Source organism: Rhincodon typus, chromosome 28 (assembly GCF_021869965.1).
Source record: "Rhincodon typus isolate 14 chromosome 28, sRhiTyp1.1, whole genome shotgun sequence".
NCBI classification, from domain to species: Eukaryota; Metazoa; Chordata; class Chondrichthyes; order Orectolobiformes; family Rhincodontidae; genus Rhincodon; species Rhincodon typus.
In genome coordinates, this window is record NC_063359.1 from 13,819,539 (window position 1) to 13,845,247 (window position 25,709).

At 39.5% G+C, this 25,709-nt stretch overlaps 1 protein-coding gene across 1 annotated transcript in view; it reads right to left on the reverse strand.

Moving 5' to 3' along the window:
• Positions 1-25,709, reverse strand: part of LOC109913486 (pappalysin-1-like) — a 277,630-nt gene that overhangs the window by 238,968 nt on the left and 12,953 nt on the right. Inside the window, exon 2 of the mRNA XM_048613637.1 lies at positions 8,699-9,752. Within this exon, the coding sequence (XP_048469594.1) occupies positions 8,699-9,752 (1,054 nt within the window). The remainder of the gene's footprint in view (positions 1-8,698; positions 9,753-25,709) is intronic.

Genomic DNA, 25,709 nt, shown 5'->3' on the forward strand with positions numbered 1-25,709 from the left:
GCAATAGCACTCATGACAGAGCAGCTTGCAAACATGACCTGCCTTGGCTGACAAAGAAACATGACTGCTTCTGCAAAGTTTTGGAGGGCAGCTATGGAATTACCCCAACAAGAAAGTCAACATCTTTCATGGCATCCACATAAATTACAATCATCTTACAACTTGCCTGTGAAAATGTCTGGCCACAAATAAATTCTGCTAGATTCTAAATATTTCTGACCACTTAGATCATGAACTAAAACAATAGTTTGTTTCAGTCCCCACTATCATAATCAGGCTGCTCTGATTAACCTCACCATGCACTTACCTTGGAGCTAAGTGGAACTCTCAGATATCATTAAATGATGTGATATGTCTGTGGGTGGGATAGGGAGAGACGGGAAATTAGAGATTCATTGCATTAACTCTTACATTGCTGAATACACTGGAACTCTCTGCAATTGTATATTGAGATCAAGACAGCCATGAAGAAAGTTTCACTTCAGATCTCACTCTGTTTTGTTTGGACAGCTCCACCCTAATTTAAGATGAAGAGCTTGGCAGTGTTCGCCACCAGACAGACATTGAGTGTGTGTCCAAAGAATTTTGTGTGCTCCTTGAAATGTCAAATCTATTATTTAGTAACATATTTTAAATCTTGCAAACAATAGGGAATTCAGAAGAAACATTTTTATTCAGAAAATGGTTAGAATATGAAGCTTGATAGCATCAGGAACAGTTTAGGTAAATATCATAGACACATTTAAGTTCAAGCTTGAACAGAAAATGAAAGAAGAAAGAATACTAAAAATGCTGACTGGCTGTACAAAAAAGCAGGAAAGAAGGCTTACGTAGAACATAAATAGTTGCATACATCAACTGGGCTGAATGGCCTGATTCTGTGCTGAAGAGTTGACTTAATTCTACGTAAAACAACCACGAAAGGAATTGACAGATTTTTTTTCAAATATGGCTCTGAAAGACTTTTTTCTTGCTCACAACGCCAAAACTACAATGCACTATTTGTTATCTCCTGAGGCTGCTGAGGTAATGTTTTACAGTTTCTGACATTCTTGCCATTCCTCATGTGTGAGCCCACGACAGTGAATGTAAGCAGGCCATACAAGTATGGAAGGAATCACAGTCAGTTTAATCCTGTCCCACATCACACATGTTTAGCAGAGGCACTGGCCAGTCACCAGGAGCAGTAGCATGACTGCACTTTCTCTCCTGTGTTTACCAATCATGCCGACTGCAGTTCTACTCAACTGCAGTCCCAGCAATCTGGGGAAGGGCTGGTATCAAACCTGTGGGCCTTTCTGATAAGTTTATCTAAATTCCTCACGCAGTCTTCAGATTCTAATAAGTCTCACCCTATTGAGGGACAGTTGTGATCCAGTAATACAGGGCATGCCTTCCCCATAAAGCTCTGTTTCCAGACTAAGTAACACATTCTATAAAAGCAAGAAAATGGTGCTATCAACCCCAATAAGTAATACAATAAGTAAAATGCTTCCAGACAGTTGAAAGGTAAAGTGAAGTCTGAAAATAGTTCAACCTTCAAAAATGCAATAATGTGTAATGACTGAATAAATATCCTGTGCAATGGAGCAAATTTTAGTTTTAATGTAGTTGTATTCCAATTTCTCAAACATATACATTAGGATAGTGTCTCCTCCCAAGTTAGTTTAAGTTGAGATGTTGGAATGAAAGCACAATTATTAAAATTGCACATCAGATTATAGTCTTCAATGTTGTGAGATTCTTAAATAACCAGCTAAACAGGATCTGACTGCTCTTCTCCAAGAATCATTCAGAAAACAATTTATTAAACTAACCACTATCTCCCTCTCACCCTTGCCCAACCAAATCTTACTGAAAATATGTCCAACCAGCTGAGAGCAAATTTTCATAAAAGGATAAAATAGTTTTTTCTCAATTCCACTATGTACTGTGTTTCTTGAATTCTAAGTGGTGGCATTACATCGTATAATGTTGGTGTGATAACCCCTACAAGGCCCATGGGGAATCAGTACTTAATCTCCCTATTGAGCTTGTTGACTATGAGTTCCTTTGGTTACATGCAAAGGCCTGCCTAACCGAAACTTCTAACCTGACCCCTTTATTTATAAAGCAGACCCAGAAAAATAAGGACTCTTGCGGTGCAATGGTAGCGTCCCTACCCCTGAACAAGGAGGCCTAGGTTCAAGTCCCACCTTCCCTGCATGTGTGACATAGCATGTCCAAACAGGATGCTTGAAAATAACTATAAAGCAGACCCAGAGAGCTCTTGTGGTGCAGTGGTAGTGTCCCAACCTCTGAGCCAGAAGGCCTGAGTCCAAGACCCACTTGCTCCAGAGATGTGTCATAACATTCTGAACAGGTTGACTCAAAACAAATAAAGCAGTTCCAGGGACAGGTCACAAGAACAGTCCATCCCAAGCTAGGACCAGCCTTTGTAAGCCCTGTGTAGTGGAGCCATTTTGGTGTTCTACAATAAACAATGTTTCTTTTTAGTCAGCCTTCCCGAGTTATTACAGTTGGTGAAACTATTTTGGAATTTCCAATTACTTTTGAGAACACAGACAAAATAATAACTCACTGTCCATTACATAGGAATACATAGATATCTCACAGAAATTAGCCATTTGGCCCATTGGTCCATGCCAGTGTTTATATTCCACCAAAATCTTCTCTCATCCCTTTGTTCTAACCCTTTCTGCATAACGTCACCATGGCCTCTTGATCCAGATTCTCTTAAATGAATGGGGGATATTCCCATCAACTATATCTTCTGGTAGTAAGTTCCACACTTTAATTACTTTCTGGGTAAAGCAGTTTGAACTAAGTTCTACATCGGATTTACTCGTGACCATTTCATATCTGTCTAATTTTTTTATACTTATATCCACATGGCAGGGAGTTCAGACATTCTGCATTTGGAGCATATTACTCATATAAATTTTGATTTTTTTTCAGTAGCTTATAGAGTTGACACTATGACAAATGCAGATGATGTGGGGAAGAAATCAATTTTTCTCTCTTTCTCTTCTAACCTGTGAATTCTCTGCATGAAACCATCAATGCAAAGTTTACAAATCAGGATCGAGACTGTGGGATGTTGCCAATAATGCCAGACAAAAGGTGAGAACAATATTTAATTATAATGCTCACAATAAAAGAGTTACCTGGAGGCTGACTAGGAAACGTTTTGTCCTGTTATTCGATCATCACTCTGTAGGGGGTGAGGCTATGTCTACAGGTAACGGCACCTTGTTAACAGTCTGCTGCTCTCTCAGAACTGATCTTATCACCGATCATTTAAAGTGGGTCCAAGAGTACTCCATCATTTTGCATAGATCTTTGATACCAGCATTATCACTAGGATAGACTGATAACAATTCCACAAAAACATACAATTGAAGTAAAAGTCCGATAAAATGCAATAAACCTCTGTAGTATGTAGATTTATACTAAGATAGGTCTATTGTGCATTTGAATGTGTTTTGCCTTTGACAGTCTATGCACAAAGGAAGGTAATGTAATAGATTCCTTAGGCACCATACTGAGACTGCCTTTCCTACATTCTATCTACATAAACTTGCTTCCCAATGACTAACACAGAAAGTGTTAGGAAAGCTAGATCTAAGGGCATATTCAGATACACTTCTGTCTGTTTCACTTCTTCTAATGGACTGAAAGAACAACTGAAACATGACTGAGATTATAACCACATGATATGGTGATTGAGACATGAGGAGATAAGTGAAAATACCACAACTGTATACAACTGTATTTCCAAAATATTCACTTTTTAAAAAGTCAAAACTAGATTAAGGGATTTGATGATTTTAGAGCTGAGAAAGAAATGGGAGACAGAAGATAACAAAGATCATAAAGGGAGCTGGATTTAGAAAACAGGGTGGGGAACATGATGCCTGAAAAATTTCTGTACCTCAACCTTATGTTGCAATTGTATCACTTGCAAGAGATTACTCGTAAATGTAGATGTTCTAAATGTGCTGGAGGTGAACCTAGTAGCCACTTTGTTTCACTAAGTTACCAGCAAACAAGAACTTCCTACAGAGTGTGAGTAACAAAGACGGCCAATAACCATGTGAGGTCTATCAATATTTTGATGCAGACAGCAGGCAGCAGTTTGGAGGTTCAAGGATGACATGAAAGTTGCCATACTTATAGAGAAACAGACCCTTTCATCCAACTTGTCTGTACTGACCAGGTTTGCGAAACGGAAGCAGTCCCATTTTCCTGCATTTGGCCCATAACCCTCTAAGCCTTTCCTATTCATGTACCTGCCCAAATGTCTCTTAAATATTGTAATTTTACCCACCTCTACCAATTTCCCTGGCTGTACATACATTATACATAACAACCTCTTTATGAAAAAGTTGCCCCCGAGGTCCCTTTTAAATGTTACCGTCTCACCTTAACCCTATGCCCTCTAGTTTTGGACTCCACTACCCTAGGGAAACGACATTTGCTCTTCACCTTATCTATGCCTTTCATGATTTTATATAGGGTCAACCCTCAGCCTCCAACTCTCCAGTGGAAAAAAGTCCCAGCCTATTCAGCCTTTCCTTATAACTCAAACCCTCCTGTCCCAGTAATATCCTTGTAAATCTTTTCTGTATGAAAGCTTTTCTAAATGAAAACTAATACAGAAACCAAGAATTGCTTCTGCCTTCTCCATGGAGGATACAAATAGGATTCCAATAATAGTTGTAAATCCTGAAGTGGAAAAGAGAGGGACTTGCTGAAATTTCAAGCAATAGGGAAGTAGTACTGAGCAAACTGATGGATGTGTGGGCTGTTTAGTCTACATATCCTGATGGTCTTCATTCTAGGGTCTTCAGGGACGATGAATGTTGCAGTAGATGCATTGGTATTAATTTTCAAAAATTCACTTGTTTCAGGAGAGGTTCCATCAGGCTTGAAAGAAGCAAATGTAACTGCTCCATACAAGAAGGAAGAGAGGCAGAATACAGAAAACTATAGGCCTGTTAGCTTGATGTCTGCTGTGGCGAGGATGTTAGAAATGGTCATTAAGGAGCTTATAACAGGGTACTTAGAAAATTCCAAGGTAATCAGGAAGCAATGGGCATGGTTTAGTGAAAGGGAGGTCATGTTTAACCAATTTATTACAATCTTTGAAGGAGTAAAATGCACGGTGGATGATAAAGGGCCTATAGATGTACTATACATGGAATTCCGAAGCATTTCACAATTTTTCAACATAAGGTTATTACGCAAAGTAGAAGCTCATGGTGTACTAGCATGGATAAAAGACTGACTAGCTGGAAGAAAATAGAAAGTAGATCCTTTTTTTTTCACTAATTGGCAGGTCATAGCATGGAGTCCTGCAGAGAAATGGAGCCTTGGCTTTTTATAGCCCCTCAGAAGAGGTATAGGATATTGGTGAAACTACATCTTGAATACTGTGTGTAGTTTGGATTTATCATTTAAGGCAGGATGGAAATGTTTTGGAAGTAGTTCAGACAAGGTTTCTTAGATGATACCTGGAATGACTGGTTGTCTTATGTAGAATTGTAGGATTGACTAAGTTTATTTCTACTGGAGTTTAGTAGGGAGAGGGATGACTATGATCCTGAACAATCCTGAAAAGTTGCATAATGGAAATGTGTTTCTTCTTGTGGGTAACTTCAGAACAAGGGAGCACATTTCAAAATTTAGGTCAGAAATAAAATTTCTGTCAGAGATTTGTGCAACTTTGGAACTCCCTACTTCAGAAGGTGGTGCTGGAGGCAGGTCATTAATTTTTTTTTAAGCTAGAGGTAAATAGATTATTGTTAGGCAAGGAAATCAAAGATTATCAATGGTAGATGAGAATGAAAAGTTCAAAACTCATAACAGATCAGCCATGATCCTATCGTATGGAACAGCAGATTGGTGGGGCTGAGTGGCCCCCTTTGCTCCTAATTCATATGTATCCACCAAATCCTTATGTCTTCCACCTTTTACTTTCCAAATTGAAAATTCCACTTTTGCCTTAACCAGCCATGTTGCCCAAGGAACATAACAGATGACAATTGGAAGCAAGACAGTTTGTGACTCTCTTCCTTCTCCCTTTATCCTTTTTTTTGGGGGGAGGTGAATATTGCGAGTCTTCAACTGCCATTGAGGAGATAGTAATGAGTCACCTTCTCGAACCACTGCAGGCCATGTGGTGTAAGCACACCTACAGTACTGTTAGAAAGGAAGGACCAGGATTTTGATCGAGTGGCTATGAAGAAATAAGCCATCAGGATGATGTTCAGGTTGAAAACTGAAGTGCATCCCAGAAGCTTTGGTAACATTTTTAAGTCGAGCCCTCATGCCTTCCCAATCCTGTTAGTAATTTGGAATCTAGCCCAGGGTGTTGGACTGCCGCTGGAAAATATGCAGCATGTCTCTTATAGAGCCTAGATACTGGTAGCTTGAAGGTGACTTGAACACACTGAAGAATCTTAATCTTCCTTCCAGAATTTGAGTCTAATTTTCCTCCAGATGCTGTCATTTTCAACATTGTTATTGTCCAACATACTATCTATCACTGGACTTTGCTCAATGGGACAGAGTTGGCCTCCAAAATCAAACCAAAAGTCCAAATTTATCCAAAAAAGACCAGCACCAGTCTGCATTGGCAAATTCCAGTTGCAGAAACAATTTCGAACCATAACAACAGGTCTCACAATTCTTCATTTGCTAAGCCTCTTATGAATCAAGTCTAAGTTTTTACAACTTTTTTGAGCCTTTGGACATGTAAAATTCCTCTGAAAACAAAATAAAAATTGATTTACATCTACACTACCTCTAACAAACATCTCAGAAAAGTCTCAATTAAAAAAAACTCCATTCACAGTTGTCAGTTACAGACACAGAACAGGAATTTTGCACACTTCAAGATCCTATAAATAGCATGATGATATATATTAGTGTGTCTTGCTGTGAGGGGAGAGGTAATGGCCAGGATTCCAACAAGAATGTTGGCTCTTCATGCAACTGTACTACAGGATCTTTAGCACTCGCAGAAACCTACATGCAAGAACTTTGTTTGTTACCTCACCCAAAATATACCATTGCTCATAATGCAGCAATCCCCCCGTACTAAAACCGAATGTCAATCTAGATGAAAAACTCATGTCCTGCAGTGGAGCTTAAATTCAAAGCCTTGCAAGTCAGGTAGCAGTTCTACTATCTAAGCCAAGTTGAGTTGTATGAAAGACTCTTAAGTGCACAAACGCTGTTTTTCTTTTCACTGACACAGAAGAAGAGCCCTTAAGATTCTTATATAGCCCACCACTTCTTCAGCACACCATTCACAAAGAATGAAGTAACCAGCGAAAACTTAGCATTGCCTAGCATCAGAAAATGTAAGACAACATCTTGTTGCTAAAATATATTTTCTTTATCCAAGTGGAAGCCTATGATAGACAATGAGCTGAGAACTTGATGATACAGATCACTTCACCAATCTCCAAGGGATTAATTACACTGGTTTCGAATAACTTAATAATATTGGATCACATTTGACATCCTGCAATCTCAAAGTCAAAGCCACATTCTTTATCTCTAGTGATTAAGGCAGCACCTTTCCTCAAAATGTACATATTCTGAAAAACCCTGAAAGGGTAGAGTTGGAGATCCTGATGTGTCTTGCCAGGGTGGATTTGGAAAGAATGTTTCTTCTTATGGGGGAATCTAGAACTAGAGGTCACTGCTTAAAAATAAGGGACTGTCTATGAAGACCGAGATGAGATTTTCTTTTCTCACAGAATCAGGAATCTTCAAAACTCTCTTCCTCAAAAGATGACAGGAGGCCTTTGGCTATTTTTAAGGCAGAGATACATAAAGTCTTGATGAAGAAGCGGGTGAAAGTCTTTTGGGGGTAAGTGGGAATGTAGAGTAATTGGATCAGCGATGATCTGATTGAATAGCCAAATGCTCTACTCTTGCTCTTAATTTTGACACTCATATACATTTATTTCAATTATGATGTTGAAATTGGTCTACACCAGCAGTGCAAAATATTCTCATGGTGATTTGGCAGCCAAATGTTCACCATTTTAGTTTTTATTTTCCATTGACGTGGAAAACTTAAAACTATAAACTTCAGTGGAAGGGAGATCGGGTGCAATAAGAAACCAAACTGCCAATTTACTTGAGCCTGATATGCGCTGCTGGGCTGGACTAATTTCATCCCTAAGGAAATATAATTAAAATTATGCACAATATCCCAGACAAATTTATATTAAAAGGCTTGAAAAAGCCCTTTCTCATTGGAAAAGTAAGTGAATTGACGTTGTCCATTGAAAGGCAAATTTGGAATTAATTGCTGTTGATTATTAAGCATGAAACAGAAGTGTAAAGAATTAACAAATGTTCATTTTTACTTAGCCACAGGGCTTTTCACCTTACGTTCAAGTTTTTACGATAAGGAACTACAGATCTAGTTTTTGTCTAGATGGGAGCTAAAGTTTCTAAAAAGGCAATGCATAATTACTTGTAACAATTACATCATATCAAGTAAACAATAAAGAATTGAATGAATAGGTAATTGAACCATTTCCTTACTGTAAAAAGTATTAATCTTTAAAAAAAAGCATTAACTTTCAGAGGCATTTATTTGTTTTGAGACTCAAAATAGATATATTTCATAGAAATTATTCAGTGGATGATTGAACATAATAACTAATACTACCTGTAGGGTGATTTCGGGTCAAAACATGTCTTTGTTACATCAGTCACATTTGGATTGCAGCAATCACCATCATCAAATTTGTACAGTTCATCATTGCATTCCATATCACACACCCCATCTCCTTTCTTCTTTAACAAAGCTGGACGTCGCAATGGTTTGCAATCTCCACCATCATTTCCTGTTAGTGTGTGGTCACATTCCAAGTTACAATCCCCATTCCCAATTTTACTTATATCACAATTGGCCAAAATAAGGCGATTTCTCAGAGAGGAATTCTTGACATCCAAAACTGTAAGATCCCAGGTGATGTTATACCTACGAAAGGCGTTGTTTAAATGTCGGTGCTGAAGTTCTATTTGTTCTTTTGTAACAGTAGGTTTCTGATGATTGTCGTCATAAACATTGACAACCCTGTAGCGGACAGTCTTTAGCTTGCGAAAATTGAAGAGGTTATTGTAGCTTGTTATGACTTCAACATTATCGCAGACAGTTTGGCCACAAGGAGGTGGTTGCAGATTAGCATTTGAAAACCAGCCATTGTGATGTTTTAGTTCCACATGAGGATATTTACTGTCCTTCACAGTTAGCCAGTGAATCTCCACATCCTGAAAGCTGTCGTGTAAGACTAACTCACTGTTTTTCTTAGCATGGTGTTTCATGTCTTCACTTATTTTCCCCTGATTTCTTCCTTCACTCCACAAACTGAAGTCAGCCATGTAACCACGGTAGTTCTGATTCTGGAAGTTTCCACCAAGCATTAATACTTTGCACTTTCTGCTTAATGAGCTGAAGATATCACCTACTTGTTCACTGCTCACGGCCACTTGCGCTCCATTGACGTACAATTTCATTTTATGTCCATCATATGTTACTGCCAAATGTACCCACTGGTTAGCGTGGTATTTCTGATGGGCTGTGATGGTGGTCATTTTGCGAGCTCTATCTGTTTTTAGGGAGAAGAAGAATCGTGGATCCCTGTTACCCAAGTCACTCACGGACTGAATCCCAAGAGACCATCCTCTGTCCCGGGATGAAAAACATTTGTCGTAAAGCCCTACATCCAAGAAACATAAAAAGCTGTAAGATATTTTGAAAGCAAGCTCTTCATGCATTATTATGACTCATAGGACAAGTGGAAGAGTTAAATTAGGGAATGTACTTTTACATCACATTTAATTAACTAGACAGTCAGCAATTTGTACCAATTTTTGTTTGACAGCGCGTTAAGTTGAATGGAAGCATTTATGGATTTATAAAGTTGGAAATCCAAATATAACCCCATGCTACCAACGACCAGCTAAGGATTTCCCCCTCTCTCTCCCCAAAACTTCCCTGTTGTGCATCATTGTGCTGTTAGCTGCAACATACTCTCACCATCTGAATCACTGCAATTCAGAATGGTGATGAGCTTAAGAAAAAGAAAGTGTTTAGGTCGGCCAAAGCATCAACTGGATTTATAAAAAGTAAATTCATTTTGTAAACATTTTGCAAAAAGCAAGTTGCTTTTTACTTAAAAGCAGAGGCCATCTGCTAACAATCAGTCATTGGTAGCATAGTATAATATCAACAGAGTAAAGGTTACATGAATGTTTCGCTATATTTTCTTGAAATTTACCTCACTGATGGGAAAGTGAAAAGCAAAATGGTACATTTCTGCAAAGTGCTATTTTCCTAGGGGCTCTAAAATCCCCTTTTCCTGTTTCCTTTGGAAGCAGATGTCAAGTTCAGGAAGGTAACGTGTTTATTCATGTGAAGGAAAATTTTCGTACAATCAAAAAAAAACTTGAATATACTAGTTAAAAAAGTCATGCATTGATTACATGTTCTGTAATGCTTGTCTAGGATATTTTAAATATAGTCCTCGCATACTCATGTAAAGTCTTTGATCTGTTTAGACATGGCAGTGTTAAAATGCCTAGTATAGCAAACTCTTAGATATCTTTGTTATTAAAAGTAACTATTCATACTGTTGTGTTAATTTTCTGCACTGAGTAAAATTGATCAAGTAATTATAAGCCTAATTATAAGTGTTCAAGTAAATAAGTTTAAAGGTAATTCAATTCTGTTAGGATACCTACCTAAAATGCAAATGAAAGAATACAAGTCTCCTTCCACATAACAAATCCATCAAATAGTTTAATGAGATTTTTTGGAATAAAAACAGAACAGAATTGTAATTTCAATTTTTCTTAATGGTTCAGCAGCCTTGGCCTTCTTGTTCTCCTTGTTTGCTTTCTTGCTACAGAATGCACACGCAATGGTGACCCCATACCCTATCTTCCAAGGGCTATAAAATTCACACAACCTGAACCGGTCATTGTTGTTGCTTTCTGTAATGCCCTTTTTTTTAAAAAAAATGTATATTATTCTTAGTCTGTTTGCTATATTGCAAGTACAAAATAATCACACAAAACAATATTCTGATTGAGGTAAAATGGATTGTCTTCTAAATCTTCAAGGTTCCTCAGGCAATTCCTAAGAGCATTCCCCCATTAAAACACCGATTTATTGGGAATTGAGCTGGGAGACTGATTTCTCAATCAGTAAACAACCACTTGAGATAAAGCCTCAAAGCAAATGACCATAGTCTGCAACTCTGCATCATAAGGTCAGGTAAAACACAACTGCTAATATTAGCAAACAGGATCATTTTTAACAGAATCTCAGATCTGCTCTGATTTTCCCTGTGTGCTCTTGTTCTCCACTCCTGGCTATCTATCACTACACTAAAATACACCCAGGAACAGCAGATATATGATACAAGCTACGTCCCTTGGGAATCAAAAGTGTTATAATTTCTACACTTGAATCTAACTGCTAACTCTTTCATATGTCTGCTTTGAGTAAAGATTCAACAACTACACAGTACACACTGCATCAGTCGTAAGTCTTCACTACAGATAAAAGTTAAACCTACTTTCCAGGAGTCATGAGTTTCAGAGATATGGATGCCAGTATCAAGCCAATTGAACTATGAGAGTCCTATGTCTGAAAATTTAAAAAAAATGAATTTTTCATCTGACAATTTACAAAGGGATATGAGTGTTAGGAATTCAATTTTTTATGAGCAAGTAACTATGACAGTAAATGTTCACTGGCATATCTCTTTGAGGCAATTGAATATTAGGCTGTTTACATCTGTTGTACTTAGAATCAGAATTAGATTTTATTGAGACCAATGACAATGCAAATAGATTAACCTTTCAACCTCGCAATATTGAAATCAGGAATCGATGCACAGTCCCCAACTTAATTATTTCCTTATTTCCCTGGACCTCAAAAACCTAGTCTTGCTCATTCTTTCTTTCCTTTTGTGGCTTTAATGGTTTCAACAGCCAAGATCAGTGGGATCACTTCCTAAGCAGATTATCTAGTCTTATTCTGTCCAATTTGGCAGCAGGCTCAGGATAATTCATTCAAAAAGAAAATTCCATGTTAAAATCCTAACAGTTGCCGTAATTTTCATGAGAATAGAAGCCAGCATGTAATGGTATCAGAGGCGACAGAATGGACATCCAACATCTTAAGTGGAAGTTCTCTCCACTAGTTATCATAGGGCTGAATTGTACAAGATTGTAGAAGACAGGATTCCCTGCCCTGTAGGCTATAGGGTAGGTGGGTAGTCCACCAATTCTGGGCTCACAGGTTGAAGGTGGAATTTCCACCTATCCAGGACAAGACATCCAGTTTCAGAGAGGTGCAGAAATAGCGAGAACTGCAGATGCTGGAGTCAGAGCCAATACAGTGTGCAGCTGGAGGAACACAGCAGGTCAGGCAGCATCAGAGGAGCAGGAAAGTCAACGTTTCAGGTTGGAGCTCTTCATCAGGACTGGGGAGGGGGAAGGGAGCTCAGAAATAAATGGGGGCTAGGGGCTGGGGGAAGGTAGGTGGGATATTGATAGGTAGATGCAGGTAGGGGATTGTGGAGATTGGTCAGTGGGAAGGGTGGGGCGGATAGATGGGAAAGAAGATGGACAGGTTGTGTCTGGTCAAGGAGGCGGGGATGAGAGGGAGGGTTGGACGTGGGATGAGGCCAGGGGTGAGGAGATTTTAAAACTGGTGAATTATATGTTTAGGCCATTGGGCTGTAGGCTCCTGTGGCAGAATATGAGGTGCTGTTCCTCCAGTTTGCATGTAGCATCATTGTGACACTGGAGGAGGCCCAGGATGGACATGTCACCAAGGGAGTGGGAGGGGGAATTAAAATGATTAGCAACTAGAAGGTGTTGTTGATTATAGGATACGGAGCGCGGGTGCTCCGTGAATCGGTCACCGAGTCTGCACTTGGTCTCACCGATATAAATTAGGCCACATCAGGAACAACGGATACAGTAGGCTAGGTTGGAGGATGTACAGGTGAATTCCTGTCGGATTTGGAAAGATTGTCTGGAGCCTTGGACAGAGGCGAGAGAGGAGGTGTAGGGGAGAGGTGCAGATGAATCTGAGACTGGCAGATCTACAGCACTTGGGAGACAGAGACATGGTATGCTGGATCAGGATTCAGGTAAGGGGTATTATGGGGGTTTTGCGAGCTACTGAGCTAGAGTTCTTCAACGTTGATTAAAGATACCCACAAAGTAAGCCTTTCACCTCCGCCCATTCCAATACTGAGTGGTGCAGGTTGAGAAAAGGACATTTTTTTCAAAGGGTAATGATAATCCTAGAGTGCAAGAAAAGTGAGAAATAGAAAATGGCCAATGTGCTCATCAGAATTCATCTTCTGGTATCCTCCCATTATACGACTGAAATGCATTCGGAATCATCCAAAATATTTCTAACTCTCACTGTTCAGCCTGGCAGGTTATTTCAAACATTTATCACTCTACAGTTGTCTGTGTTTTCTGTGTTTTTCATATCTTTCTATCCACGTCTTTTGCTGCTAGTATGCTGGATTACTTTGAAGTAATATTTAACTTACCACTATCCCACTCTGTTATTTAATATTTGTAATATACATAAAGGAAGCTCTTTCCTCAACTTGAATCTTAGCAGATTAAAAATGTCAGGTTTCTCTAATCCTTCTTCCTAATTCACCCCATTTTCACTAAGTATCAGCCCACGCTGCTTCTTTGTATCTCCCAGTAGACAGCTATGGGGTGCTCTGAGGAAAGATCCTTCATGGGATCTAGTGACCCACTTTATGCCTTGAAGTGTGATGGGGGGTGGGAGGTGGAAGAGGGGAGTGACATAAATATAACGAAAAGGAATGAAATAAGTAACTTATCTCTCTTAAGAATTAACGGTTCCTGAAATTTCTATCAATCAGTTAATAAAAAGGTGGGTACATTATTCAGTTGCATCTGGTCATCAGGGTACAGTAAGGATATCATGTACCATAGCTAATGAATATTACAGCCACTATACATAACTATTATCTAACAGGTACAGTATGTTCTATTAATGCACCGTGTTGCATTTATAGTTTCCTCTGCAAATAAAACTTGTTCAAATTTTTACTAACTGTATTTGGCAAATTACTAATGGTGACCTCATGCTGTACAGGTACAAAATGCTTTCTTTGGCTTCAGACCTGCGCTGGATTATGTGTGAGCTTGAGGCACAGTAAAAATCCACTATCAATGGACTTTAAAAATGTTTGTCAAACATTGCAAATTAATGTGAAAACCATGCCTGAACCACCACTTGCAAATAAAAAAATCTGTTCCCTCAAATGCTCTGTAGGTTGTAAAGCAGCACTGCCTGCAACTTTGCAGAGTGTAAAATGCTTCCAACAACTTCACAGTTCACATAAATGCACCGGTGATAATAAGCGTTGTGCTATTTCTGGAAGTTAAACAAAGTGTTTACACCTAGGAGGTACCATTCACAAGGATATGGAACTTCCTTGTAAAGTCAAGGTCTCCGCGACAAAATTCAAAATTCCTCCATCCACACAGAGATGCAAAGATGCATCACCACTGCCAGCTGATTACAGAACAACTAGTGCTGGACATGCCTTGCTATTTGAATGGATATATTGCAAAACACATGGTAGATCTTTCACAACAGAAAATGTGAGGCTAAGCTGTTGAATTATTGTTGCTTATGACCTTATAACAACTCAACCTTTTTTTTTCTCATCTTTTAAGGAGCGGCGAGAACCCTTGGACCAAATAGTGTTGGGAAGTTTGATTCAGCCCAATATATGCAAAGGGATCACAAAACATGGTTATTCCATGAGTGTTCCTGACTAGTATGGGACACACGCAGAGGCTGTGTTGCCTATTCATCTGTACAATTCCAGCAAGTATTTCAAGGTAAAACACACTGCTGACTGACTCCACATTCTACAGGAGACTAGAGTATACATGTAGCTTACACATTGCAAGGCTACCCTGCCCTTCTTAATGGGTCTGTATGTGTGCGTCACGGTGTCCTTGAGCAGCCTCAGGCAGACTTTGGTGAAAGAACAGGAAATGGAGCAAGACACCAGAGGGAGGGCAGCCAAGTTTTTGGATGTGACAAGTTGAAAGGAAGAGGGACGCCATGTTTCCACAGGGAGGGCGGAGATCCTCAAGATACATCCTGGGAAAGAAATTGGACCGAGGACACTACCCCTGAGGATCTGGCAGCAGTAGTGCAAGAAGTTTAATGATCTTCCTGAGGTTGTCAAGGTCAGTGAATAAATCCTTGAAGAATAATTCATACCCTCTGCACCAACAAACTCCCACATGACTTAATGGGCTCCCACACCCCACCACCCCATCACTGTCCCGGCAGCAACCAACACGCATACCTAACATTCAGATGTTTCACCTCCCTCACATGCTTAGCAATGTTTCCAGCCTCACGCCCACCTCTTGCTGCCTCTTAGCTATTCAGCTAAGACAGAACATCATCAAATGCTTTGCAACACATTTTACTGACATTCTTTCTTCAGCCTACACAACCTACAGGGATTACGTAAGGTCCTGAATCCTTTGCAGATGACAGAGCCCTCTCTGAATTCCTGAATCACACTGAGACCAGGGTCTGGGACCTTTAAAATTCCTAATAGGGTATGGACATCATTGGGGTGGTCAGCATTTGTTGTCCACTTCAAGTTGCCCTCGCACCTGAGTGGCTTAATGAGCTATTTCAAAGGACATTTGCTCTGGGTTTGGAATCACAAATGGGCCAATTCAAGTAAGGCCAGCAGATTTCACTCCCTAAAGGACCTTAGTGAACGTGATGGAGTTTTACAACAATTGTTGATAGTTTCATGGTCAGCCTCACTGAGATTACCTTTCAATCCCAGCTTCATTAATAAACGTAAATTCCAGCACCTGCTGGAGTGGGATTTGAATCTCTGTTCTCATACAATAATTCTGGGTGATATCAAGTCCATCACACCATGATTTCCCCCGAGTGACCTAAATAGTGGAGGGTAGGAGTTTTATTTCTTGGGAGATGTGGAAAGTTGAGAGACAAATGTAATGTTGCAGGAGGCAACAAAGTGTGTAAGGAGAACAAGAGTGTGACAGAAAGGGACACAGCCCTCAAATATAACAATGCAGCAGCAGCAAATACGGTCAGGGTATGGGAATAAAATGGCAAAAGAGCACTATTAAAGGCTCTTTCTCTGAATGCATGTAGCAATTGTAATAAGAAGGATTAGTTGGTACTTAAATTGAAATCACTGAGTATGATTCTACAGCCATTGCAGTGGCCTGGGATGGAATCTTGTGTATGGACCATGGTGCGTTTGATGCCAGAGGGCATATGATCAGGTGAGAAGGTGGCAGGTGAGAACCCTGCCACCTTCCATCTCCATGGCCACTAAGTCCTAGAGTAATAGAGTTGTACAGCACAGCAACGGAGCCTTCAGTCCAACACATCCATGCTGACCAGATATCCTAAATGAATCTAGTCCCATTTGCCAGCATTTGGTCCATATCCCTCCAAACCCTTCCTAATCATGTACCCATCCAGATGCCTTTTAAATTTTGTAATTGTACCAGCCTCAACCACTTTCTCTGGTAGCTCATTCCATACACGCAAAACCCTCTGTCTGAAAAGGTTGACCCTTAGGTCCCTTTTATATCTTTTCCCTCTCACCTTAAACCTATGCCCTCTAGTTTTGGACTCCCCCACTCTGTAAACCTATGCCCTCCAGTTTTGGACTCCCTTACCCTGGGAAAAATACCTTGGCTATTCACCCTATCCATGCCCCTCATGATTTTCTAAACCTCTATGAAGTCAGCCCTCAGCCTCAGACACTCCAAGGAAAATAGCCCCAGCCTATTCAGCCTTTCCATATAGCTCATTGCTCATACATCTGAGGTGGGTTGGTCCATTGAAGGACCTGGCACCAGTTGAGACCCTGAAGTGGGCAATAAATGACTACTGAAGAGCCTAATCCTACTGCTGGCATTAATCCCAGTTGTGACCAGATGGCCTTGTCAAGTGTGAAGGATGACAAGCAAAACCATTTGGGTTGCTTACAGGCTCTTTGGTATTCTTCGTTCAAACCATTCAGTGTCTGATTCAGGGACTTGGTACCAAAAGGAGGGCATCCTGCTGATAGCCAACGGTGCCCTTGTTGCTGACCCTCCTCAATCCCATACCCATGGTCCTAGGCCTCAGGTGCGTGTTGCCCCAATAGTGGCCACAGGCTTCCCAATTGTGTTGCTGATCTCTGATTGGCCAGCAGCTTTCTGCCCCATGGCCTTTGATCCCAAAGGAAGGCTTAAACTGCCTGAATGACAAGATGTGATTGGTCTTCCCTAAAAGAATAGCCATGGGGCTTTCAAAATGCCTCCAGTCAACAGCCAGGACACATGTCACTTTCATGAGATTCCACATAATACAATGAGGCAGAGTCAACAGATTTTGCAAAGCGACCAAAGCTGGCAACTGAATATTCAAGAGTATTTGAAATATCGGATGGTCAGCAAGAAAGGAAGAGGTTTGGAACTCTGTCAATAAAGGATGGGCCAAGTACAGTAATGAGAAATGATCTCGGACAGAGGATGAGCATGTAGAATCAGTTTGGGTAGACATAAGAAATGACAAAGGAAATGGACCACTGGTGAAAGTGATTTATAGGTTCACTTGCATTAGCTGCACTTTGGACACAGTATAATTTTTCTAAAAATGGGTCTTGTAAGAGAGACAATTCAATAATCGTGAGAGACTTTAATCATTACAGAGATTAGACAAATCTAACTGACAAAGGTTGCCTGGAAAATAAGTCTTAAACTTAAATAAAAGCCTGTTCAAAGGCTTGAAAACTGAGTTGGCTAAAGTGGAATTGAAAGACAGGTTAAAAGGTAAGATAATGGAAAAGATGTGGCAGATCTTTAGGAGATATTTTATACCTCTCCACAAAGATATATTCCACTGAGAAAGCAAAAATTTTCAAGAAGAGTGCATCATCTGTGGCTGGCCGAGGGAGGTATGTGTGGTATGAAATTTGCAAGAGAAATGTGCAATGCTGCCAATGATCAAATAATGAATGGTGAAAATTACTTTGTAAAGTTTTGAAAAATTGGAAGACACGAGAAGCTTCCCGAGAGAAATAGAGCACTGTGGGGTAAAGGGAGGAAATTCTCATAACCATGATTTCTAGAAGTATGAGGACTATGGTTAGGACTAAAGGCTGACAAGTCCTCTGAACCTCATGGTTTGTGTTCTGCGTTCTTAAAGAATCTATCTCCAAAAGTGGATCATTGGTTGTTATTTTCTAAAATTCCCTAGATTTTGGAAGTGTCCCAGTGAACTGGAAACCAGCAATTGCAACGCTGCTGTTCAAGAAAGCTGGGAGACAGAAAGCAAAAAACTAGAGCCTGTTAGTCTTATATTTGTCATGTTGGTACATGAGAATCTGCTATTAACGAGGTGATGGCAGGACACTTAGAAAATCACACTGCAATGAGGCAGAGTCAACATGATTTTGTGAAATGGAAATGGCATTTGAAAAATTTACTGGAGAACTTTGAGGATGTAACAAGCAGGATGAATAAAGGGGAACCAATAGATCTATTTCAATTTGAAGAAAGCATTTGGTGAAATGTCACGTAAAAGGTTAAGAGCTCATTATGTGAGGATGACATATCAGAATGGATAAAGAATTTGCACAGGTAAGAGAGAAGCAGGATAAATAGGTTATTTATAGGTTTGTAAACTGTAACTGTTTAGTCACAGAGATCTACAGTTCCAAAAGGATCAGTACTGGACCATTTCCTATTATGATCTATGTTCATGCTTCGTTTAAAGGGACAGTCCGTACTGTAGCTGAATCTTGCTGATGAAACCAAGATAGGAGAAAAGTAGTTTGTGAAGAGGATACAAATAGCCTGAAAAATGATACAGATTAGTTAAGTGAATAGTCAATGATTTTGCAGATTCAAGAAAACAGAAGAAGGCTGTTCACTTTGACAAGAAAAATATCAAAGCAGAATATTCCTGCAATTTAGAGAGATTGCAACATGATGCAGAGGAATCTAAGTGTCTTTGTTACAATAATCACAAAAAAAACATGCAGGTACAGTCAGTAATTAGTACAACAAGAAGGATGTTGGCATTTATTGCTGGGTGGATGGAATATTATAGTGGTATTATCACTAGACTATTAATCCAGAAACTCAATATGTTCCGGGGACCCGGGTTCAAATCTCACGTGGCAGATGGTGGAATCTGAATCTGGAATTAAGGGTCTAGTATTACCATTATCACTGTATTATTTATCTCATATTACCATTGTTGATTGCTGGGAAAAAAAAAACATCTGGTTCACTAGTGCCCTTTAGGGGAGGAAATCTGCTATCCTTATCTGATCTGGCTTACATGTGACTCTGGACCCACAACAAAGTGGTTGACTGTTAACTGTCCTCTGGACAATTAGGGATGGGCAATAAATGCTGGCCTCGCTAAAGATGCCTCCATCCCATGAGTAAATAATAAAAACACAGAGTAGGGGGAAGTCTTTATACATCTATTCAGGGCATTAGTGAAATGACATCTTGGGAGTGCTGTGTTGAGTTTTTGGATTCCTTACTTAGTCTTGCATTGGAAACAACTCTGTGAAGGTTCATAAGCCGGAGTCCAGCAAGTAAGAGGTTGTTCTATGAAAACGACTATGTGAGTTGGGTCTTAAATTGGAATTTAGAAAAACGAGAGGTGATCTGTTTAACACATATAAAATTCTGAGAAGTCTTGACACACATGAAGGCTGCAATGATAATTTCTCTGGTGTAGGGATCTAGAATTGAGGGGGACAGATGTAAAATATGTGGATCTCCCATTTAAGAGAGAGATGAGGAAGAATCACTTCTCTCAAAGGGTCTTTAGTATTTGGAATCCTCTTCCACAGAGAGCAGTGAAGGCTGTGTCATTGAATATATTTGAAGCTGAATGAGAAAGATTGCTGATCAACAAAGGAGTAAGAGGTTATGGGGCAGGTAGGAAAGTGGAGTGAAGGTAACAATTGCTTAAGCCATTACTTAATGACGGAGCAGAGTTAAGGGGTTGATTGCCTATTCTTGCTCCTATTCCTTCTGATTGTGTGTCATGGCCTGCTGTTTATAGCTGTGTACTTTCTGACAGGAATCATTAAACAATGATTAGCAGCCCAGATGCTGGCTAATTTTCTCCTTCTTCTACCTCAGCCAAAGGGCCTTTAATATCCATAACAGCCGAAAACAGAGTACTGACACCTGAATCTCAGAGTAAAGTGTTCTGGGGGTCTATAGTAAACATTAATATGCTAATATGCAATGAAGCATCTGAGTCTGATATCACATGTCCAAAAATAAAAGCACGTAGTAACACACACGTAAGTGTCACCTCCTGTGCTTAATTAATATGTCATTGCTATAAATAACCTGTTTTCTCCAGTTGTGATATCATTGTAACTCACTTGACCTAGATTATATGAATATTTGAATTCATAATAGGCATAGTGGCAATCTCTCAAACAAATTACTTTAGAAGCTTACAATTGAATCTATGCTTATTCTCACATATGGTTCAGTGCCAACACACAGTAATCATATAGGCTGATATTTGTAAAAGGTTTCTTCATACTATTCATAACCATTAAAAGTACTGTACTGCCACTTGTCCATTAGCACTGCACAGTTTTTTTTTGCCCAAGTCAGATGTCCACATGTGCTCTTATAATACACCCTGATATATGTTCCCATAGACAAGAGGCAGGAAAAATGCCTGCGAAAGTGTGAGAATGTGTGCATGCAAGCACACTCACACATTGTTTTTAAAGAATGAAGAAAGCACCTCAGGGAGTCTTTTCATCGGCCAAACCACCTGAGACCTGAGTTCCTGCTCCAAATGTGCAGAGGGGAGAGGAGAGTATAAGATCCAATGCTTGGAGATTAACCTGATTGGCATTATTGTATCAAATTCCTCTGCCTGTCATGTTTAGAGATGTTGACCCATTTAAAGCAAACAGGTCAACACTGCTGTAAAATAGTGAAAATAGGAAATCAGTAAGTAGAATATTGTATAAAGATGATGTATAGTGTAATTTCCAGATTCAAGCTCACATCATTAAGCTGCTTGAAAAATGCAGCCAGATCTAGCAATATACTATAGGCTGAGGTTCATTACTTGTAACACAGACTCATAGATGGAACAGAAGCCTCGTCTCTTCTAGTTATTAAGATAGGTATGTGTAATCTTGAATCATGGGCTAGCAGTAAAAAATTAAGAACAACTTTGACACTGCACGACATGACTTATCTGATTCAGGGAGACTACAGGATGACTGGTGTGGTAAATAGAAATGATGTACCATACTGGTGATTAGGGTAGAAATTGGATTTAATGCAGATTATCTCAGCATTTATCTGGTGAATATCGTACCTGATCAGGGAGAGCTCGCTTTAACAAATATTGGAATTCCCAAAATTGACACACCCTAGCTTAAAATAACCTAAAGTTCACCCTCTCTTAAAGTAAAGGAATCTCTCAAAAATACGTAATTTAAATTGCATGAGCCAAAGTTTGAAGCATTGGCCTTAAAAAGCAAAGTATGACATTTAGAAATTTTCCAACTAGATTTTTATTAAATCCTAACAAGCATCCCTTGGGCTCCTCAATGTATTCATTGGAATCGTACAGGATTTCAGATCAGAAGCTTTTTAAGGAGACCTAGGTGATGATATCTTGTAGCACTATTGTAGCACACTTGTCAAGAAAAATATGATTGATATTATTTATAATACACTGAAGGGATACAGCCCAATATAACATGGCCTTGAGTTGCCATTCATTTGCCAAACCAGCGCAAAAGTCTGTATTTTTAAATGCAGGTTGTATCAAGTGTAAATTGAGGTTCCACAATCTTTAGAGATGGCTTAAACAACTTCAAGCTAGAAGCCAGTCAACATTCACCCCCAACCCCAAAAAACGGCAAAAAATATGCTTGCAGCTTTCCTCCAGATGCACGTGATGATTTATGTACATGAACTATTCAATGTCCATGTATAACATCTTTACAGCACTTCAAGTGATTTTAAAATCAGATTAATCATGGAAGGACACTGTACACTCTTATCGAAAAGTCTCTTCTTATGATAAAACCAGTTTCAATTGTCCATACACCAATTCACCATTCCAAATACATCAATGAATGTCATTTTTTTTCCAAAATAAAAATAAATGACACTCTATCCTGCTGACTGATTACACTTGTTCATGGAAAATTTTATGATAATGCAAATATGCTTTGTTGGAAATTTGAACTGCAAATTCACTGTGGGAAAACAACACCATTTTTAAGCACAATTTGTGCTCATTTTCCTTGATTGCAGACAATGTGAAAACTCTATTCTCAGCTATATGATATTGCCAACTTGTATTGGAACCACGTCAATAATCTGAATTGCATGATATGTAACAGTCATTCTACTGTTTTTCAGCAAATGCTACATTGAAACATTGATACAGCGTACAGGGAGAGGTATTAACTGTTATCGAACATATATAAGACTCACTAAAGATATAACAAAATAATTTGTCGATTTGTTTGGTTTTTTTAATATTTTGTCATAATTCAATATTTTCCTTCCACAGTTCAATTGAAAAGTACTATACTTTCGATAAGCCTCTTAAAAGGTAGCAAAGTGAATGAAATTTGGAACATGTAACTGTGTGAAGAAAGCAATGAATTTGTGGCAAGAATACTGAAGCATAGTCACATCATTAGTGGCACTAGAATTACAGGGAACGAGCAAAACCTTCCATTTCTAGGTGATTCAGAATGAAGTCGTCATTTTGCGAACTCTACAGAGATTCATAACAACAAAACATGGGATTACTCAGTGGGTTAAGCAGCAATTGGGGGAAAGAGGCATAGAGTTAGCATTTCAGGTCTATGAACTGACATCAGATCAGAACTTTCTGATAGAAAGCCAACAATGTGAAATTCTGCGCCATATTTTCTGAAAATTGGCGATCACAGTCAGATTGCCACTTCGCTCCTACTTTTTTTTATGTTGCGGAGGAGTTTCACATGTCTAACAGGAAATTTCGATCAGGCCTTTTCATAAGTGTGGTTCATACTTTAATTTTGGCAGGTCCATTGTATTGCAAGATAGTCAGGGGAGGTCAAACTGTGCCTCTTTTTTCACAGCAGTGATTTACATATTTTGTGATTTAAATGTGCAGCATCACAGACAAGCACTTTGTCAACTGCAATGAAAGGCTAAGTAATATGAGGTTAGGGTGCCAGTTGTGTAGAGTGCCACATGATAGGATATCAGGATGCAAGCTGAGCAGGAGGCCCGACAAGTGATGGAACGTTTAGGGTAGGTTGGGGTGGCGGGAATATCGGGTCCAATGGTATGGGACTGGGGATGTGGGGGAAGGGATGGTGTGTGATGTGTGGAGTATTGGCTTCTGGGAAGATGGTAAAGTGTCAAATCTGGTGGCGTGGAAGGGGGTTGTGTTGTGAGGGTGGGTGGGCTGAGATGGAGTAAGGAGGTGCATGTGGATCCCCGAGGCAGGGTGTGTAAGGAATCAGGGAGGTGTAGTCAGATGGGGAAGTGTGGTAAATTGGGGTCAGTTCAATAGTTGCTCAGGAGTAAGGCAAGGTTTCTAGCTGTCCAACATTTCCTGAATAACTAATTACTTAAGAGAGGCTGAACTCTCCGATTTTTCCAACCTAAATGGATACTTTCAAAGAATTCTAGACACAGGAGAACTGCGGATCTGAACCTTCATTTCCCTCAGAATCTGCCGGTCTGGGAATTCTGTAGTGTCTGACCACACAACTCCCGTGTACATTACATCCCTCTGGCCATCAAAAACTCCAGGCCATTCACTCTGTTTCTCTTCCACATAAGTTACCTGAAGCAATTGGGCATTTGCAGCACTTTCTCTTTTGTTTCAGCAAGTCATACGTGAATTGGATAAACAACCTTTTATGGTCTCCAAGCAATGCACCATCCTGGGGTGGGGAGGGGGTGTGTGTTAACAGAGTGGGAAGGATGGGGATAATAAAGGATGGTGTAGGGAACCAGTGTGAAATATTCATTTTCCACATCATATACTTCTGGACACTTTGGTTGACCATTTAATGCTTTTAGCATGTAATTATGAGAGGCTTTGTGTTATAGATACATGGCTATCAAGATTGAGATGGAAATTTTCTAAACTTATTTTAATAATGATTCTAGTCAACACAGAAAGGTAACTTGCAACCGTTCTGTCTGAACTAAGACCTAAATGTCAGTCATAGATTCCTGATTGTATTTTTTTATTGACGATCTTAGATTGATGACCTCCAGTCATGCTCTTCCTAACATTTGGAAACATTGTCTTTGTATCATTTGTATCCAAATCTTTCATAATTTTAAAGATGTCTTTGCTCTAACTTTCAGCGTTTTTCAAGAGACACACTTTGCTTGTCTTTTCTTAATATGTGTACTGACACATTTCTGGTATTATTCTTATAATTCTTTTGTTATTTGTTCACAGGACGTGTACCTTGCTAGCTAGGCCAGTATGCCTTGCCCATTTCTAATTGCTTTGTGAGGAGCGACATTCTTGAAGCACTGCAAAAGCCAATAAATGGTCTGAGGAAGGGTTTTTCAAGATTACGACACAGTATCAGTCACGCATTTCCAAGTCAGGATGGTGGATAGTTTGGAGGGAAACTTGCAGATGATGTTCCTATGTATCTTGTCCTTTTCCTTCTATGTAGTATAGGTCCCATGTTTGGAAGGGACTATGCAAGGAACCTTGATGAGTTGCTGCAGGGCATTTCATAGATAGTACACACTGCAACCACTGTGCATCAGTTATGGAGGAAATTAATGTTATAAGGTCATTAATGGGGTTCCAATCAAGCAGGTTGTTTTGTTTGGAAGGCATCAAGCTTCTTGAATACAGTTATAACTGCACTCCTCCAGGCAAATGGAGAACATTCCAACACACTCCTGGCTTATGCCTTGTGGACAAGTTTTACAGGTTCGAAGGGGTCAGGAAGTAAGTTAACTACCACAGAGTTCCTGGCCTCCCACAGAGTTCCTGGCCTCTGGCCTGCTCTAGTAGCCATAGCATTTATGAAACTGATCCAGTACAGTTTTTGGTCAATGGTATCCTTGAGGATGTTGATCATGAAGATTCAGTGGTGGTAACGCCAATGAATATCAAGAGGAGTTGGTTATATTCTCTCTTGTTGGAGATGGTTATTGCCTGGCATTTGTGTAGTGTGAATGTTCCTAACTACATATCAACCCATGCATTTCCAGGTATTGATGCATATGGATATAAAACACTTCAGTATTTGCGGATTTGCATATGGTGTTAAACATTATAATTTCAGCAACAATGATCCCCACTTTTGAACTTACGATGAATGGAAGGTCATTAATGAAGCAGCTGAAGATGATTAGGTAGAGAAATCCACACTGTAGAACTTATTTGGTAATGTCCTGGGACTGAGATGATTGACTGACAGCCACAACCATCATTTCCAGAAGGCATTTGACAAGGTTCCACATCAAAGATTATTGCCAAAGGGAAAAGCTCATGGTGTAGGGTGTCACATATTGGCATAGAAAGA